Here is a 17047-nt window from a genome sequence, read left to right as displayed (position 1 = left end):
CTGGTCTTTATTTGCTTTTCAAAACAGAGGTGCAGCACTGTGCTGTATCTTGGGTATGAATATTAAGTGCCATGAAACTGAGTTGTCATCTAAAGACAGATTCTAGCTATCAATTCTGGAAGAAAAAGAACTGCTTGTCGTGGCTTTGTGAGTTTTGCCTTTCGGTATTCCACATCATACCATCGTGTGGGGCACTGGGACTTTCACTGTCAGTGCTCAAGTCCTGGGTACCTGCCCAGAAGAGAACAAGAACTGCATTCCCCAGGGGACCTTGCGCTCAGGGCGAGGAGGTTGAACTCCTGGCAAGGTCTCCTGATGCTCTTTCTCGCCTGCCCTTCGTCCTGGGCGCTGCTCCCGTCTCCCCGCTGCTCAGCTGCACTGCGCATCTCACCTCAGCCTTGTGCTGAGGCCTGTCCACCTTTTGGACATTCTCATTATATTTGATTTATTAGCTTCCATTCTGATTATATTGTATTACAGTGTGTTCTCTTGCATCCCGATAATATACTTAGTGAATTCGTTTGTTTCTCCTCAGATCGGTGCCGCTGTTTTTAATTATTTTGGGGTCCCCTGTTTCCTTTTTTTTCCGGAGGCGCAGATCTGCGGTTCCCTCCGCCCCGCTCGTCACAGAACTGGGCCGAAGCAGCCTGTGAACCACTGACACTGCTGTATGGTGTTGCCGTAGTGCCAAATGAGTTGGGTGAGGACTTGACATTAAATAGTTTTGCAGAACTTTCACTACATTGCAGCCCGAGGCAAACTGGGCAATCCTGCCTTCTCGCTGTTTGCAGAGGATGGTGTTACCGTGACTGGCAGCAGTTCAGCAGCAGGTTGGGGCAAAACGCTTTGTATTTTTTGATCAAAGGGAGGCAGTTGCTTCAACAGCAGAGAATTTAAAAGGATTCTTTTTAACTGCTTCTTTCTGTATTAAACATGACACTGTTGCGAGGAAGGAAAAGCTCATGGTCCAAATTCATCTGTGGAAATTGGCAGCGGTGAAGGAGAGGGAATCTGCAAAACAGTGAGCAGGGTTCCTAGGAGAGAGCAATAAGCAATTCTGCTTGATTTTGCTTCCTTTTCTTTCCTGCTATGTTAAATGCTGTCCTTTTCTAGCAGGCCATAAGCCTGCAGTCCCCTCTACCTTACAGCTGGAAAGTACCAGCAGGGAAAGTTCCTACAGCTCCTTCCCATTGCAGCAATCCGTGTGAGCCCCGCTGCGCTGTGCTCTGCAGAAGATCCTCCAAAGGCTTGTGACACATTTAGAGCGCTGGCTGGGCTCTGCAAAGCGTGCCCTTTGGGTGGCATTTTTGCTTTGTTTATGCTTTGGGATTGCCTGGGAATTTCTCTTAATAGGACATTTGTCCTGGCAGACCAAGGCCTGGTGGTGCTTTCCATGAGAACTCAGTGATACGTCCAGTGATCCAGGGTGTGCTGTGACCTACAGCCCGAGAATCTTTCACCTGTGATTTTGTTGAAGGAGGAGTTGCTCTTGACTGCTTGAGGAGAGGAAGAATTCGGAAGCGGTTCACCGTTATAAACGTGACACACATCTGAAGGGATGGGTGAGGACTCTCCTTAGGCAGCAGATATAAAATCTCCTTTTTTGGAAACATCAGCTTGTAGCGTGTGGTGTGGCACCACTCAGCTGTGTCCTTTTTTATCTGAGCTCACACAACACCACCCTCAAGATGATGGAACGTGGTGCCATTGCTGAACCATGCGTATTATCTTGGGTTTCGTATGATTGCTGTTTTGTGGCTTTTTTTTAGGCCAGAACTCTGGCAGTGTCCTTGTTTGTTCGAGGCAGTTGCTTTATCCTCCTCTGTGAAATGCTCAAGCATTTAGCTGTTAAATTGGCAGTTAACCCGAGGAAATACATAGCCACAGATTGGGGCTGAGGAGCACAACAGCTGGAGGTGGCGTTCCTGCAGATTGCTTTCCCACTAATCCTGTAACACTCTTGGGGTTTCTTCCTGTTCCAAAGTTGCTTGCTGTTTGCCCATGATAGAAGCAATCATTCCCTGGGCACTCCATGAGAACACTGAGATGTTTTTCACGTGGCTTATATACATGTGTGTTCATATGTGTGTATATGTATATGTATATGGCTTTTTTCCTTGCTGTTGATGTGTGTACATATATGTGTGTACATATAAAACCCACCCTGAACTTCCATCTGTAGGGTTTCTTAGTTCAGCCTCCCTTTAGCAGTTTGATATGTGATCCTCATCAGTGCTACATGAAGTATGGCTGTTCCTGGCACTATCAGGCTGCTCCTGCTTTCATTTAAGGTAGTGGAGGAGAGCTGGGGTGCCGACAGGAATGGTCTCATTATTTGCTGCTGCTTCTCCTGTGTGTACTTAGTTCCTCTTTAGCTTGATGTGATTTGTCATAATTTTCAAACCTATTTTAACACATCTGTAGATCCCTTCATAAGACACTTCTCTGTTCTTGACCTTGAGGTTGAAAAACTTTCAAATCGTCCCTCCTGTGCATCTGGGCTTTGCATAAGCGAGAAACTCAGTTTCCCTTCCTCAGCCAAGCCTTGTCTCTGTGCAGTGATTGGGCTGCTAATGCACAGCCACCTCACTTGTGGAGATCCAACACCAATGTCCTAGAGGGAAACTGTGACCTCGGGACTTGGGAGTGCTCCCTGTGATGAGAATGAGCAGGAGAGGTGTCTTGGGGACACGGTAGATGATTGCAGATTCGTGGGCTGGTTCACGGTAAGATGATGGGTTGGTAGTTAGGATGTGTTGGCGGTTGGATTTGATGATCTTAGTGGTCTTTTCCAGCCTTAATGATTCTGTGATTCTGTAAGTGGACACATGGGGATGGTTGGTGTTGAACTTGATGATCTTAGTGGTCTTTTCCAACCTTTACAATTCTGTGATATTTCAGAGGAGCGCATGGAACTGGCCACACAGCTTCTGCATTGAAATCTTCAGGTCTCTTAAAGTTCCAACCCAAAATGGTGGCATTGGAGGTCGATGCTGTGGACTTCAGGCTGCTAATAGGCTTCATTTCCCTGTGACCCAGTTAGTAAAGATGTCTTTACCTGGAAGCTCCATACTGACCTGCAGACTTCCTTACCTGAAAGGGATTCTCCCTAAGAGCTGTGCATCGCCTACATGCCACATCTCTTACACATATTGTGATAAAAATGGGTTTGTAAGGATTTTTAATATGATTCTTTTTTTTTCAGACAATCCACAGCTGCTTATCAGATCCCTTCATTGCTGTGCTTCGCCTTCCCTTTGATTTCCGTTCCCAAGAGACTTGGGCACATGTGCATCTAGTTTTCAGAGCGGCCTGCCTGAACGCAGGCAAAAAGACAAGGTGCAGCACTGCTGTGCTCTGGGGCTGCTCAGTGGCTCATGCTGTCCCTGCAGGGCAGAACCCTCAAGATGTCTGAACCTGCACAACTTGGGTGTGCACTTGCTGTATATAACCTGCTTGTCTTAAGGCTGCAGTGCAGATTTCACAGCCTGTTCTTGCACAGGAGACACAGAGTAGCTCTGCAGGGAGACAAGCACATGGAATCCCGGTCTCCGTAAGGGAAGCTGATGCAGCACAGACTGAAATCGTGTCCTGTGCTCCTGGCTGCATGGCTGAGCCGTGCACAAGGACACTTGCCACTGTGTCCAGAGTGCTGGCATAAGGCATCTGATAGAATGTGTTGTAATCATGTGGGCTTCTCTGCAGAGGATTCCATTCTAACTCTTGTACGTTACAAGGAGGCTCTGCAGTAAGTTGCTCACAGGTTTCAGGCACTGAGGCTGCAGTTTTCCCTCTCCTCCCCACACCGTCAGTCTGCCTCCACCTCCTAAAGTATCCTGAAGACTTTGTTTTGGCTGTTCAGGGCATGTTATGCTGACCTAACCGAAGAAAACACCCATGCTTATTGATTGTTGAAGATTATTGGTAACAATGGTGGCTTTGAGGAGGGATTTTTCTTACCTTTCTGCATCCTTTCCAGGGGCAGGGAGGCAGTAGTGTGCACCCGATGCTAACACACTTGTTTGGAGCCAGCATCCCATTCTGTTGGCAGAAGCAGTTCTGCTCTTTGTAGGGCTCTCTTGTCAGTGACAGCTCTTCTGAAGTGAGTGCCGCGGCTCCTCCGGGCAGTAACAGGTCTCTGGGGCTTTCCAGAGTGGCTTCTCAGCAAGGAGTAACCAAAGACAGCATTAAGGTGCATGCCAGGGTCATCCCTGTCTTATGCTTCATTTGCTTTGTCACTGATCCAGAGCTTGCACAGGCAGAGCAGATGAATGCCTGCTGCTTTTACCACTGCAGCAAGTGCCTGTGTTCTAACAGAGGTGCCTGCTTGGAAAGCAGAGACTAGTTTTGAGACTGTGACAGAAAGTTAATTGTGTTGAGACTTGCCTGCTCTCCAGAGTTGAAACACTCTGGTTCCAGCAGGGGATGGTGTGCAGCTGATGGGATGCAATCCAGACCTTTCACTATAGATTGTGCAGAAATCGTTCTTTTAGCTTCTAGGTGGTAGCAAAAGCTGATTTATGGGTGGTAAGCACATTGTGCTATCCTTGAGAACGGAAAGGCATTGGGGAGAATGGTGCAGGGAAAGACCAGCCTTCCCTTGAAAGCAGAACATGCAGGACATGAGCCTGGTTTTGCATTTTGCTAGATGCAGACACTTCCCATCTCCCTTCCTCCTTTTTCCTCTGTAAAATCCTGTATTTAGGATTCCTTAGGGAATGTAGCCTTGGAGGTAAACCCAAGCATAAATCCTCTGTTCTGTAATCAACCAGCAAAACTGCAGCTGATCCGTGCCCTTCCAACCAACCCGAGAGCACTGAAGCTCCACTGCTGTCCTCGTTTGACTCCAAATTGATCTGAATTTAACAGCCACAGCGGCGTCTCCATCATGCATTGAACATCGGTGATGCGTGGCGGTGGAGCTCCGCAGGGATACGGCGTGTGGGTGTGCAGAGGAGGCTGTCAGCACCGCGAGCACGGAGTGTAAATGTTTAGGAGGGACAGTGTTTGAAAGGCCACTTCATGGGCTGTGTGTTGTCAGTCTTCGGCCCAGCCCATCACAGAAATGAAACGTGGTCTGCGAGAGAAACCAGCAGGACTGCTGCCTCCGTGCCATAGCTGGTACGGGATTCATGCAGGTCTGTATTTGTGTCTTTACTGCAGGCCCCAAGATATTATTGTTTTCATCATTGGAGGGGCGACTTATGAGGAGGCACTGACTGTGTACAACCTGAACCGCACCAACCCGGGCGTCAGGGTCGTCCTCGGCGGGACCACCATCCACAACACCAGGAGGTAACAGCCTTACTGCCAGGGGTCAGCGTGCCTTAAACTGCTAAACCGAATGTGAATGGGTGATGCCTGAGGGATCGTCACTGCTCAGCAGAACACAGAAATGTGTCTAAAAGGTCTGAGCCCAGCACTGCTCGTTATGGCTGAGAGACGTATTATCAAGCTGAAGGTTTAATGTTTGCTTTGCTGAATTCAAGGGCAAGGAAGTAGATCTGTGTAGGTTTTCCTGCTTATAATTCACCATACACTGTACTGTGAATGAAAAGCCAGTGCAGCACGCAAGGATTCAGAGCTGACTGTGGTGTCATTGCTTCTGTTGAAGTCTGGAGCAGTCGCATTTGATAGCAGTGAAGTTAGTGTACCTATGATTAGAATGGAGTTCTGTGATTGCGCTGCTTGCAGGCTCTGTGCTGCCCACGAGCCTGCAGAGCATTGGCTGTGCCTTTTGCATTTCTCCCTGGAGAACTTTCCTTATTGGTTTGTTTTGCACTCTGAGCTGCCTTTCCTGGGAGGCCAGGCAGTTGTGAGGGCTCAGTCCTGGAGGACTGAGAGCAGCCAGGGAGCACCGAGCACGCTGAGCTTCACTGATTTCCTGGGCACTGCCTGAGTCATTCTAGCAGCTGGCTAAAAATGCAGACCATGTTGAGGATTGTTTTCAGTCAGCACAGCTTGCTGCCTCAGCTGAGCAGAGGCATTTGTTGCACGTCTTACAGAAAGTCCAAGTAAGAAACCAGCTGAAGAAGTTGGGACCACCACAGGCCCCTGCCAGAATTTAGGATTCCAAACTTGGTCAGTTTTGCTTTTCTGTATCTTGTTTGCCTCACTTTGGTGACATCTTTGCCTCCCCATCTCACTGGATCCCTAACTAAGCAGATAATTTACTTTGAAATAGCTTCTGCTCCCTGACTGATGTACCTTGTCTCCTGCTTCCACTGAACAACATCTGAGCAGAAAGAATGGTCTCTGTTATAGAATTGCCCCCAGTAATATCCTACCATCTTATTCCAAGAGAACTATTTTCATTCTTTAGGAGGCAATCTGCTGTAGGAGTCTTGTCTGTGTGAGCTGAATCAGGACCACTGGAGAGTGGTCTGTCACTGAACAGCCTCCGAAGGACGCTGCTCTCAGAAGGAGGGAATGTGACAGGTGACACGTCTGTGCCATGTGGTGCAGCAGGAAGTGTGGTGAAATCCAAGGCCTGCGGGAGCCCCTTGGTTGTCCAGCAGCTGCTTGGAGCTGAAAGGGAGCGCCAGGCTGAGAGGGCAGGGCAGCTCCAGTGTGACCAAGTGGGAGCACAAACAGAATGGTGCAGCACTGCAAGAAGTTGTGCTTCTCAACGATGGCGTTTTCAGAGCTGATGAACCACTCTGGGTGCCTCAGCAGTGCTCTGGAGCTCAGGAAGCACACGCTGTCATTGCCACAGGCTCTGTATGTCAGAAACACAGCTGCCAGGCGCTTCCTTGAGCTCAGTTACTGACAGGTGGACACAGGTGTGGTGCATAGGCTAAAAAATGGTTTTGGTTTAAGGCCACGTCTGCACTGTTGCTGCGTTAGGGTGTGATATTTTTAACACCCCTGCACTTTTGCCCTTCCTTTTCACACCTTTAGGCTCCAAAGCTGCCTGCACAAAGCAGTAATAACTCTTATGCAAGGCGTTCCAGTGGTTCCCACCATCACTTTGCTAAAAAAAAAAAAAGCCCAAATCCACCGAATTCCCACTCCAAAATTTGGCCTTTTCTTTGGTTTAATATCAGCTGATGAGAAAGCTCCTGAGCTGGTGATAGCCCAGAAGCAAATTACTGTCATGAACTGGGTTACAGAGGCAAGTCTGTATTAGCCCACATATCAACCAGTGCCTGCTCAAATTACCAGGCTTCCTCGACCTTCTGCTTTCCAGAGTGGCTTTTGAACTAAATCCTCTGCTGGCCAGACCTGGAAATAGTAAGAAAACGAGATCAGACTAGCTGCTTTTTACTTAGGAAACAAAAGAAATGAAGTGAATTGTCATCTTGTAAGGATGCAGAACTGGTTCATGTTCAGCTTGACGTCCAGTGCAGCCTCTCAACCTCTCAGCCTACCATTGCATTCCGAGGCTGATGTTGACATCTGCCAACAGTCCTACATCAAACCTTAACCAGCGTTTGTGCTGAGAGCCTGGATAGCGCCGTCATCACACGACACTGAAAGCACAAAACCAGAGCGAGGATAGGAGGATGGCACAGCTTTTCATTCCAGACTGGAGGCCAAGACCTGCTCTGCAAGGGTATCAGTGCAGCACATTCAGCAGAAACTGTCAATGGGGGAGGGAGAATGGAGGAAACCTTCTGGCAGCGTTTGGTCTAGAAGGAAAACGAGCAGGACAGGCGAGAAGGGATGGTTTTAGTTGTAGGTTCCCACCCCTGCTCTGCTGCTGACCTGTTAGGTGACAGTAGGAAACTTTCTGCTTCGTCTGTTTGCACCAGAAGGTCTCTGAGCTTTGTGAAATTTAAGATTTGCAACTACACTCTTTAGATTTGTGCTGTAAGGAGTAACATTAGCTAGCTGGGGCTTCTACCGTGACTGAGTTTTGGCGCATCCTCTGAATTATTTACAGAAAAACGAGGATACCGTGTCAGAATTTGCATTTCAAAGAATGAAGTGAAAAAAAAGAAATAATTTCGAAAGGCTGTGGCTTTGTAGGGGGCTGATGGTACGGGGTCCTGTCTGGGAGCACTGAGACGAGGGCTCTCAGGAGTCCTGCTCTGAAAATAGCCCTGTCCCAAGTAAGTTGCTTTTCCCTCATGGCTTGAATAAGATTTCCTGAATGAAGGAAGGCCGCGCTGGTAACAGCAGAGCTTCCCAGACAGAAAACTCAGTGCTTTTCAGGGGACGGCTGACGCTGTGCAGGAGGAGGAGCAGCAAACAGAACAGAGTGAGTCAGCTCCCATCAGGTACCTGAGGGGAGGAGGAAGGTTTCCTGTCTGCAGCGATCGTAGCAAAGCGTATGAGGATTCTGGCTATATCAGCAGATACAGCAATATGTGAGCAAACCTGGATTTGATGGTGTTCGAACTGCTCTGGTAATCCACCAGCCTTCCTTTAATGAACCGCTGCTTATTTCTGCTGGATTAGGGCTGATATGTCGTAATAAACAGGGAGATTTTGATATTAATGTGAGGAGCAGCCCGTGTAAGCACACTAATCCCATGCTTTCATTGTTCTTACAGCCCAACTTAAATTGTGATCAACATCTGTGTTTATGGAGTGGGGGGTGGCATAGGGGCATCGCTCCGCTTCTTCTCAAGGCAGGCACAAACAAACCCTCAGAGCTGGTTGTGCCATTGCAGCTCCACATTGGTGTAAAGCTTATTTGTGGAAGAGACAATCTGTGTTGTCCAATGGGATGCTTGAATGGTGGGTGAAAGTGCTCCTTTGCATACTGCCTTTGAAAGGCCTCAATTTGGGCACAGGAAGGACCTTTTTAAAGTTTCTTTATGCTACATGGTGATGTCAAGGAGAATCTGTCTGTGCTGATCTTCATGGATTTGTATCCATATATATGCAGGTATTTAATAGCAATGTCCATGTTCTGAAGTGAGGCATGAAGTCGGGGTTCCTTGTAAATAAATCAGGTTAGAGGCTCTCTTGTTGGAGATTATTCCTTGAGTTAACAAACTAACAGACTGCCCCTTACCATTCGGTGTATGGAAGGACACTGATACGTATTGGAAATGTTCTGAGATCCAGCAGGGTCGAAAAAAATTGGTTGTTTGTCAGGATTTTCAGTGTTTTTGTAATCAAACCACATTGTCTTCCTGTTACTTCAGAAATTTTTGCTGCCCTCCTAAAAACCCTTCTGCTACGATGTGATTCTGAGAAGGATAAGGAAGGGCTTTCCTGTACGATGAGCCCAGGCAGGGATGTGCCCCACAGAGGAGATCCCACAGCTGCTGCGTGCACCATCTGCAGCTCTTCTGCCCGCTGCTCAGCCTGTGGCTCTTCTGCTGCCCCTGCCCCCGGGCAGAAGCACCAAGACGTGAGTGCAGAGCTCCTCTGTGTTCTCCCAGCGAGGTGATGAGCTGTGAGGAGAGGCTGAGGATTGTTAATTGTGGGTTCTTTTGAGAAGTGTGTGTGTAATATGTTTTTAAATTACAGCCATGGTGAATGTGAGAGTTCATTCTTGACTTGACTCCTGGCCATAGCAGTTACTGAGGAACCCGGATAAATGTGGGCAGATCTGTACTGGAGTTGAATCTGTGGGTTCCCGGGGCTTTTCTCCTTGGAGGATTTCCGTACGCTGTTGTGTCTGTAGAAGGGCTGGGTGCTCGCACCAAAGAGCTCTGGAGCCTGCGGCTTTGCTGTGGCTTTAGGGCTAGGAGTGACAGCAAAGTGTGTAATTATGGGGCTGTGGAGCCCGGTGTGTTTGGTTGAGAGCTGGAGAGCTGCTGCCACTTCCCAAAGAAAAAGCAAAGTGATTTCTTGCTGTTGGCAAACAGCTCCAGCACCGGTCCCATGGGCGCACAGCCCTGCTTCTCCTTCACAGCCACCTGGATTGCAAAGAAATTTCACTGGAGAAGGGGTTAAAAGAGATCAATAATGCCTAAAAGGGGATGGATGAGACCCTGAGACCATCTGGTGCGTGGGGCTGACTCATCCGGAGCACAGGTTAAGCAGAAACCTGCTGTGACTAATCCGAGGGGATGCCAGCCTGACCCACTTACCCACTTCCAGCAATAGCTCAGCTGTCTCTTGGTGCCCAGCTCGTGTTGTGATGCTGGTGATGCTGGTGCCCATAGGGGGAGCGCCCACAGCGGCCCTTAGGATCCTTAATCTGGAGGGAACGAGGTGTGGGAGCAGGTGGAGGCACCCCTGGTCCTCTCTGTGCTTCTGTATTTTCTGTGATGTTGGCGATGGGCAGACCGTAGTGCAGGAGCCCCTTTTAAGAGGAAAAGCAAGTCATCCTCTGCTGAGAACTCAGTCTGTGTGGCTCTAATGCCTACAAATGAAGCTGGAGGAGGGACAGCTCTGGCTGTAATTGCCGTGCTGGTGGACCACAGCAAAACGGACCTCCTGAACGTCAGGCTGCTGCCCTCAAGAATGCGTATTTCTGAGCAGTGCAGGGTTGAGATCTGCAGATTGGTGCAGGCATTTGTATGTGTTTGTTTGTTTTTAATTTTTAGAAACTCTCAGGATTCACAGCCTTCGCAGGTAGCCCTGTCTCAGCCCACTTCTAGGTGAACAGAGATTTTGTAGTATTTGTGGTGTATCCTGATTTTTATTTTAGGTTTTTTTTTTTTACTTTTTAAGCATTAACGTTAGGAGAATTTGATCAGCATGTTGAAGGCATGAGTCAGTGGAGCCGGTGGCAGCGTACAGCGCTGCCAGAGTAACCATCCTCCTGGAAACTGCCTCAGCAGAGCTCACGTGGCAGCACTGCTGTGGCGCTGCCCGCAGCTCCCACACTGCACAGAGGTGCAGGCAGCCACCGTCCTGCTGGGGCGCAGGCCTGCTCCTGCTTGGCTTTGCAGGTGGGAGAGCTGTGCAAGAGTGTGGAAAAGCCTGCAACTGAGCAAAAGCAATGCAGGAAGCCTTAAAGAATCACTCTTTCAAATCCTTCTTTTTATTATTCCTCTTGAATTAGTCTCAAACCTTAACCCACTTCTAGACCTATTTAGACAAGGACGCTCCCCTCGCTCGCCGTCCTTTGCTGGATGAAGCTGCACTGTGATTTGTGCAGGGGTTGAGGCTGCTGGAATGCAGTGTGCTGCAGTTGGGTGAGCTCCAGCACATAGCAGAGAGCTGGTACCTGCTGCTCAGCCCCCTGCACACCCATCCGCCCCGACAAGGAGCGGCTGTGCGCTCATGGCAGCTGTAAGCCTGGAAACTGAACCACCGTGGCATGCTTCAGGGATAGAACTGGCCTTTGAAGACTGCTTGGTGACAGAATGGGTGAAATTACTTCTGCAGACCTGTTGAGATAGAAATCTTCTCTCTTGCTGCATAACCGAGGAGCCACAGTCCTGCCCACAGCAGGAGTTGGGTGCTGGCAAACAGGGCTGCCTGTGCAGCAATCTCATCTGTACAAGGGCTTTCAGGTGCTCTGCAAGCAAGAATGGGATTTTTCACAGTGTCACACAGCCTCACTCAGCTCTTGAAGACATAACGGGGAATTTTGCTGTGGTTTAAATGGAAATAGGTTTGGACTAAGACAGAGCGATCTTGTAAGCTCAGATTTCAGTGTCTCGGTCCCCAAAACGGCACAGCACAGACCCCCCTGTCCAAGTTCCTGCCTGCTCCAGGCTGTCCCCTCCAGTTGGCCAGCTTTAGCCCGTGATCCACAGCACAAGGGTTTGCTGAGAATCCCAAATGAGGCCCTGAAGAAGTTGTCCTTTTGTTTTCCTTTGTGGAACCATTGCTCTGGTACATGGCTGAGCCAATTGCTTGGGACCCCAACCTCTCTTAGGAAAATCGGAGAGAGAAGGCAAAAGGGTGAAGCTTTGTCCTTAAGCATTTTACTTAGTCCTTGAGCTCTGGCTGGATTAATGCTTGGCGCCCAGAGATTTCCATGAGGCTTATTAGTTGGATTGAACCATAAAACATGGTTCAAACAGGCTGAAATCAGAGTGAGGATCCCAGGCAGGTGAGAGCCCTGCAATGGGCTGAGGGAGGCTGAGCACAACCCAGGGCTGCTTTCAGAATGCCCTGCTGCAAAATGCCAAGGATGCCACAGCAGGAGGTTTCCACCCTGCCTCTTCCTGCTCTCTTATCCTCACAGGAAGGCTGAGAACAAGCAGAAAACCAAGCCTGAGCTCTGACCTTCCTGGGTTTGTTGCCAAGAATCAAATGGGGCTGCCAGCAAACCCAGGTGCAGAGCTGGGCTGAGAGCTAGGAGCTCATTTTGGGAGCCTTACGGGATGGGCATTTAGGGAGGAATGGAGCTTCTCAGCTTCCTCACCGGCTGCCTGGGTTTTGTTGCCCAGGGAGCGCTTGTTGCTGTGGTTCAGAGGCCACGTGGTTGCTTTCTGTTGGCTGGCAGACTAACCTGAGCTTTGCTTGGCAGCTTCCTTGAGGAGGTCACAGCTTCAGGTTTCCGCGGCCGAAGCACCGAGGGCTCCCACGCCGCGCCGAGGCCGAGCAGCAGGCGGTGAAGCTGGGGCAGTTCCTGCCTCCCCATCCTCTGTGCTGGCATTGGTGCCTGCATGCAGGAACGTGCCCCAGACTGCAGCACCCACACCGCCTCCACTGCATGTGGGACGCTCAGAACATCCCTCTGCAAGCACTGCGTGTCTGCTGCCATGCTGCCCCGAGGCTCTGCACTGCCGAGGTGTCCGGACACACGTGAGTCCCCTAACGAACATCTGGTGACCTGGCCCAGACCTTCATGTGCATCTCTGGAAGGTGAAGCTGACGGGCACTGCTCAGTTGTCTGTATATTTTGAGTCCTATTAAATAACCCGTTTTGGCTGAACCTCTTTTCTATTAAAGAGTGCCACTCCATGCTTCATCTTCTGCATTAACTTCCCTTTATTGTAAGAAACCTGCACCACTCAGTGCCCCTTTCCTCATTCCCATGTTCTGAAAAAGTGTTGTAATTTCTATTTAACAATAAAAATTACTCTTGCAGTAATTAAATGTATTGGGTTTGAAAAGAAATAAGAACACTGCAGTGATGGAGCAGAGCTGGGCTAGGAGGTGGCCAGTTGGCATTCTGCTGAGCATGGGGCTGGACCAGGGACAGACAGACAGACAGCGCTGCAGTCCCTGCAGTGCCTCCTGCCAGGAGCATCCAGGAGAGATGTGGACTCTCTGTCCCTTCAAGAGGAATTGGTTTTTTTCAGAATTACATTTAATTTAGGTACAGGAACTGTGAAAAGGTTGAGTCGAAACAGATATCAGCAGACCGGATGCGTGGCTTCTGGGAACGTCTGCTGCCAATGAGCATGGCTCTCCTTATCTCCTGCCTTCCCGTAATTAAGTAAGACTGAACCTCCCGTTCCCTGAGAGCTCTGCAGGGCTGCTGGATGGAAAGTGCTTGAATTCAGACTCATTTCTCTGGCTTAATTCCCTGAAGCAAGGTCACTGCAAGGCTGGGCGCCTCTCCATCCAAAAGTCTTCCCGCAGCGCTGAAGGATTGATGCTTCATGTGCACAGAGCTGCTGCAGGGCTCCTGCATGAAAACAATGGGGTCAAGGCACAGGGCAGGGTTCCCACACATCATTAGGGAGCGTTTCCTTCCTAACTCAGGACCGTCAGCATTGTGGTCAGAGGGATTGGGTCCTGCAGGGGTTTCCAGTCCATCACCTTCATCCTGGCACTTAGGAAGCTGACACGTTTTGCTGCTTTTAGGACAAATCCCTGCAATGCCTCAGTCCTTGGGCAGTGGGGTTGCTGTGGTTCTGGAGGCAGGAGGCAGGGATACCAACCCAGTGAGATGCCCAGGCTTCATTTAACCAGATCAGGCGGCTCGGTTTCTTACCAGCACGCTGCCAGTTGTGTACTAGCTCCTCTGTGGTGGATTAAGAGACTCTACAGCTTGCACCAGCCTTTACCAGGGGAAACCTGAGGCTTGCTTTTGCAGCCTCCCTCGTACAACTTTGTGCTTACAGGAAGCTGAGGTGTGGATTAGAAATTTCTTTTTAACTTCACTCTGGTGCTCGAATGCAACATGCTGCAATTTTTAGCCTCTGGATTTCTGCTCTTGGCTCTTCTAGGGCTTCCTGCTGTGCCAGTGGTTGCATAGGGTGTAACCAGGGGTGGACACAGGGGACTTAATTTGCCTTCTGGTGAGTGCATAGCTCTCTGATGGGGAAGCAGCAGCTCCCAGGACTGTCTCAGCAAGGAAAGGCCTGGGGCCTGGGGCATCGTGAACCTAAACCAGGAGCCCCCAATCCTGCAGTCAACCTGAGCCCTTAGACCCCAAATGTGTCCTGAGGAGAGGTGAGGAGCCACAGCCCCATAGGGAGCACAGCTCCTCCCCACCCAGCTGACCCTTCTAGACAACAGTGCTGTAATTATCTAGAGACAAGGAAAAACACATGCTCTAATTAAACTCAATCCATCTCCTAAGCAGCAGTTTCACACTTGATATCCAGAGGCAAAATGATCCAAGGGACGAGAGGAGTGTTAAATACATAAATAAGCCAAGAGTGTTTGTTGTGCTGCTTTTGCAGTAGGAAGATATTTTGGTATTTGTCACTGAATCAACACATCATAGGGGAGCAGAGCGGCAGCATCAGGGCTGAGCGGAGCAAATGGGACATACAGCAGGAAGGACACAGGCACAAACTGAGACCTTGACCCCACACAGGGGTTGCACTGCAGAACCAGTCATCTTCATTTTACAGTGCTGTCATTGAGCGCTTCTGCTGCTGCCGTGCCTCCTGCACCCAAGGTCTGCTCCCATCCCGGGGCCACGCGCTGCATTTTGCGGTGGGGAGGCCCACGAGCTGCTCCTGAGGGACCCCGTACCAAACGCTCCACTGCTGGCATTGCAAACGGAAACAAACTGTCCCGGCACACAGACTGCGCAGAGGCCGTCAAAACCAGGTTCAGGTTCGCGAGCAGCTGATAAAGGCCGCGGTTCCTCCATCAGCCCTTGCGCTGCCACTGGGCGCCATGCGCGCGTCCCTGGGCTGAGCGGGAGCACAGCTCTCAGGCTGGCTGTGGGCAGGACGGAATGGGGAAGGGGCCGAGGACGTGCCAGGGGGCCGTCACCATGCAGGACATCTCTGTGCACGTGCCACCCTGCAGACACAGCGCAGCCACCCATCCCTGCCCATTTCATGCGCGGGTGCAGGAGCTGGACTCCCTCCTGTCTCCCTTCCGTGCGAGCTGTTGATGTTTTCAGCTCTGAATCACTGTTCACATCCCATCCCAACATGAGTCACTGCCGTGGGCTGGAGCAGCCAGCTGCACCCCTGGACTTTTCCAAAGCAGCCTGAGGATTTTTGGGAGCATCCTTAGCATTCCTGGGAGCATCTTGAGGATTTTGGCTTAAATCCTCAGTTCCACCTCCTTGCACTGAGTGTGATGACAAATGCTTGCTTTTTTTTTTTTTTTTTTTTTTTTTTTTTTTTTTTTTTTTCCCCAAAGCCCCTTTTACACCACCAGGATGCAGCGGAGGGATGCACATTAGGATCCACCCCAGCGGACCTGAATTAAAGGAGGTTAATTGTTATTGAACTGCAAATTGGTTTAAAAATGCTTATATACACATACATGGGGCCTCTCCCTTGGAGATCTCCAGCCCCGTGTGGACGGGGGGCTCAGCAACAGCTCTGGGTGAGACCCTGTGCCCCTCACCTGGTACTGCTCTCATCCCCAGGGCCGGATCCCTGCTCTGCAGTGCTGTGCTGCCCACCTTCAGACAGGCAGCACTCAGTGACAAATGCACTGAAATAGGGAAGTGATAATGGAGCATACAGCACTTCCTAACGCCTCGCCAAAACTGCTGAAAACTCGTCAGAGGAAACTAGAAAAGGGAACTGAGGCACTTTGAAAACAGCATCCAGCCTGGGGCCGAGCCCTGCAGATGAAGGGCTGCCCGGGTCCTGCAAGGCGGCCAGCCCTAAAGCCATCCCCACCCTGAGCTCCTCTGAGCGCAGATCTGTGCCAGCTGGTGGCTTGTTGCTGTCTGCCGTGGCAGAGAACTACCAGTGACGAAGCTGGGAGGGATGATTGCCACCGCAGAAGGCTGTGCTGCCATCCTGCAAGACCTGGGCAGGCCAAGAATTGGGGGGAGAGGGACCTGATGAGGTTCAATAAGAACAGGTGTAGGTTGTTCACCAGGGGACAGACAACCCGTACAGCAGTACAGCTGGGGGGCTTAGCTGCTGGAACGAGCTCTGCAGAAAAGGACCTGGGAGTCCCAAATGACCAACAGTTGACCAACAGACCACCAACGATTGACCATGAGACAGTAGTGTGCCCTTGTGGCAGGAAGACCAATGGGACACGGGCTGCACTGCCCAGAGTGCGGCCAGCAGATGAGGGAGCTTCTCCTCCCCTCTGGTCTGTCCTGAGGAGACCACAGCTGGAGCATTGGTGCAGTGCTGGGCTCCCCAGTTCAGAGCAGGCTGGGAATGCTTGGAAAATCCAGCGGAAGGCTGCAGAGAGGGCAGGGGCTGGAGCACCTCCTGATGGGGACGGTCTGAGGGCCCAAGGCTGTTTGCCTGGAGGAGAGAAGGCTGAGAGGCGAGCTGAATGGTGCAGACCAATATCTGGAGGGTGGGGACAAGGAGCACAGGGCTGGACTTGGTTTGGTGGTGCTCAGCATCAGAACAAAGTGCACTGGGTGCAGACCGGAGCCCAGGAATTTCACCTGAACGTGAGAAGGAACTTCAGTGCTGTGAGGGTGGCAGCGCCCTGTCACTGCTGCTCAGAGGTGGAAAGTCTCCCTCTCTGGAGAGACGCAAACCCACCTGGATGCCTGGATGCAGCATCCTCCGTGCATTCATCTCTGTGTGGAGCAGGTTGTGCTGCATGGACAGCTGAGGCAGAGGGCTGTCACCACGAGCACCAATGGATCCAGGGAGCAGCAGAGATCAATCCATTTATCTTATCCACCTCTTCCTAACAGGGCTGTTTCTCTCTTACTGTTTTGTTTTTTTTTTTTTTTTTTTTTCCTTGTTCTTATTTACACATCTCTCTAAACCCATTGGTATTCCCACACTGAGAGTTCTGGACCTGCTCAAATATGGTGGAGGAGAACAAGTGGAAACGACTTTTTGTGCCATGCATTCCCTCAGTTCAGGGAAGGCCTCGATCCTTTTTTTTC

The 17047-nt window shown here is 50.3% G+C and overlaps 1 protein-coding gene across 8 annotated transcripts in view; it reads left to right on the top strand.

The window, feature by feature from the left end:
• Positions 1–12739, top strand: part of VPS45 (vacuolar protein sorting 45 homolog) — a 70933-nt gene extending 58194 nt beyond the window's left edge. For 6 of the 8 annotated variants that reach the window (XM_052665376.1, XM_052665374.1, XM_052665377.1 and 3 more), the window contains exons 14-15: positions 5164–5295; positions 12332–12739. In XM_052665376.1, coding sequence (XP_052521336.1) covers positions 5164–5295; positions 12332–12419 — 220 coding nt within the window. In that variant the 3' untranslated portion in view covers positions 12420–12739. The other 2 variants (XR_008202056.1, XM_052665379.1) reach the window with 2 other exon arrangements.
• Positions 12740–17047: the final 4308 nt, after the last annotated feature.

The sequence above is a fragment of the Tympanuchus pallidicinctus genome, unplaced genomic scaffold (genome assembly GCF_026119805.1).
Source record: "Tympanuchus pallidicinctus isolate F22 unplaced genomic scaffold, pur_lepc_1.0 scaffold65, whole genome shotgun sequence".
Classification (NCBI taxonomy): Eukaryota; Metazoa; Chordata; class Aves; order Galliformes; family Phasianidae; genus Tympanuchus; species Tympanuchus pallidicinctus.
The sequence above is the reverse complement of the archived record's forward strand: the minus strand, read 5'-3'. Positions and strand labels throughout refer to the sequence as shown.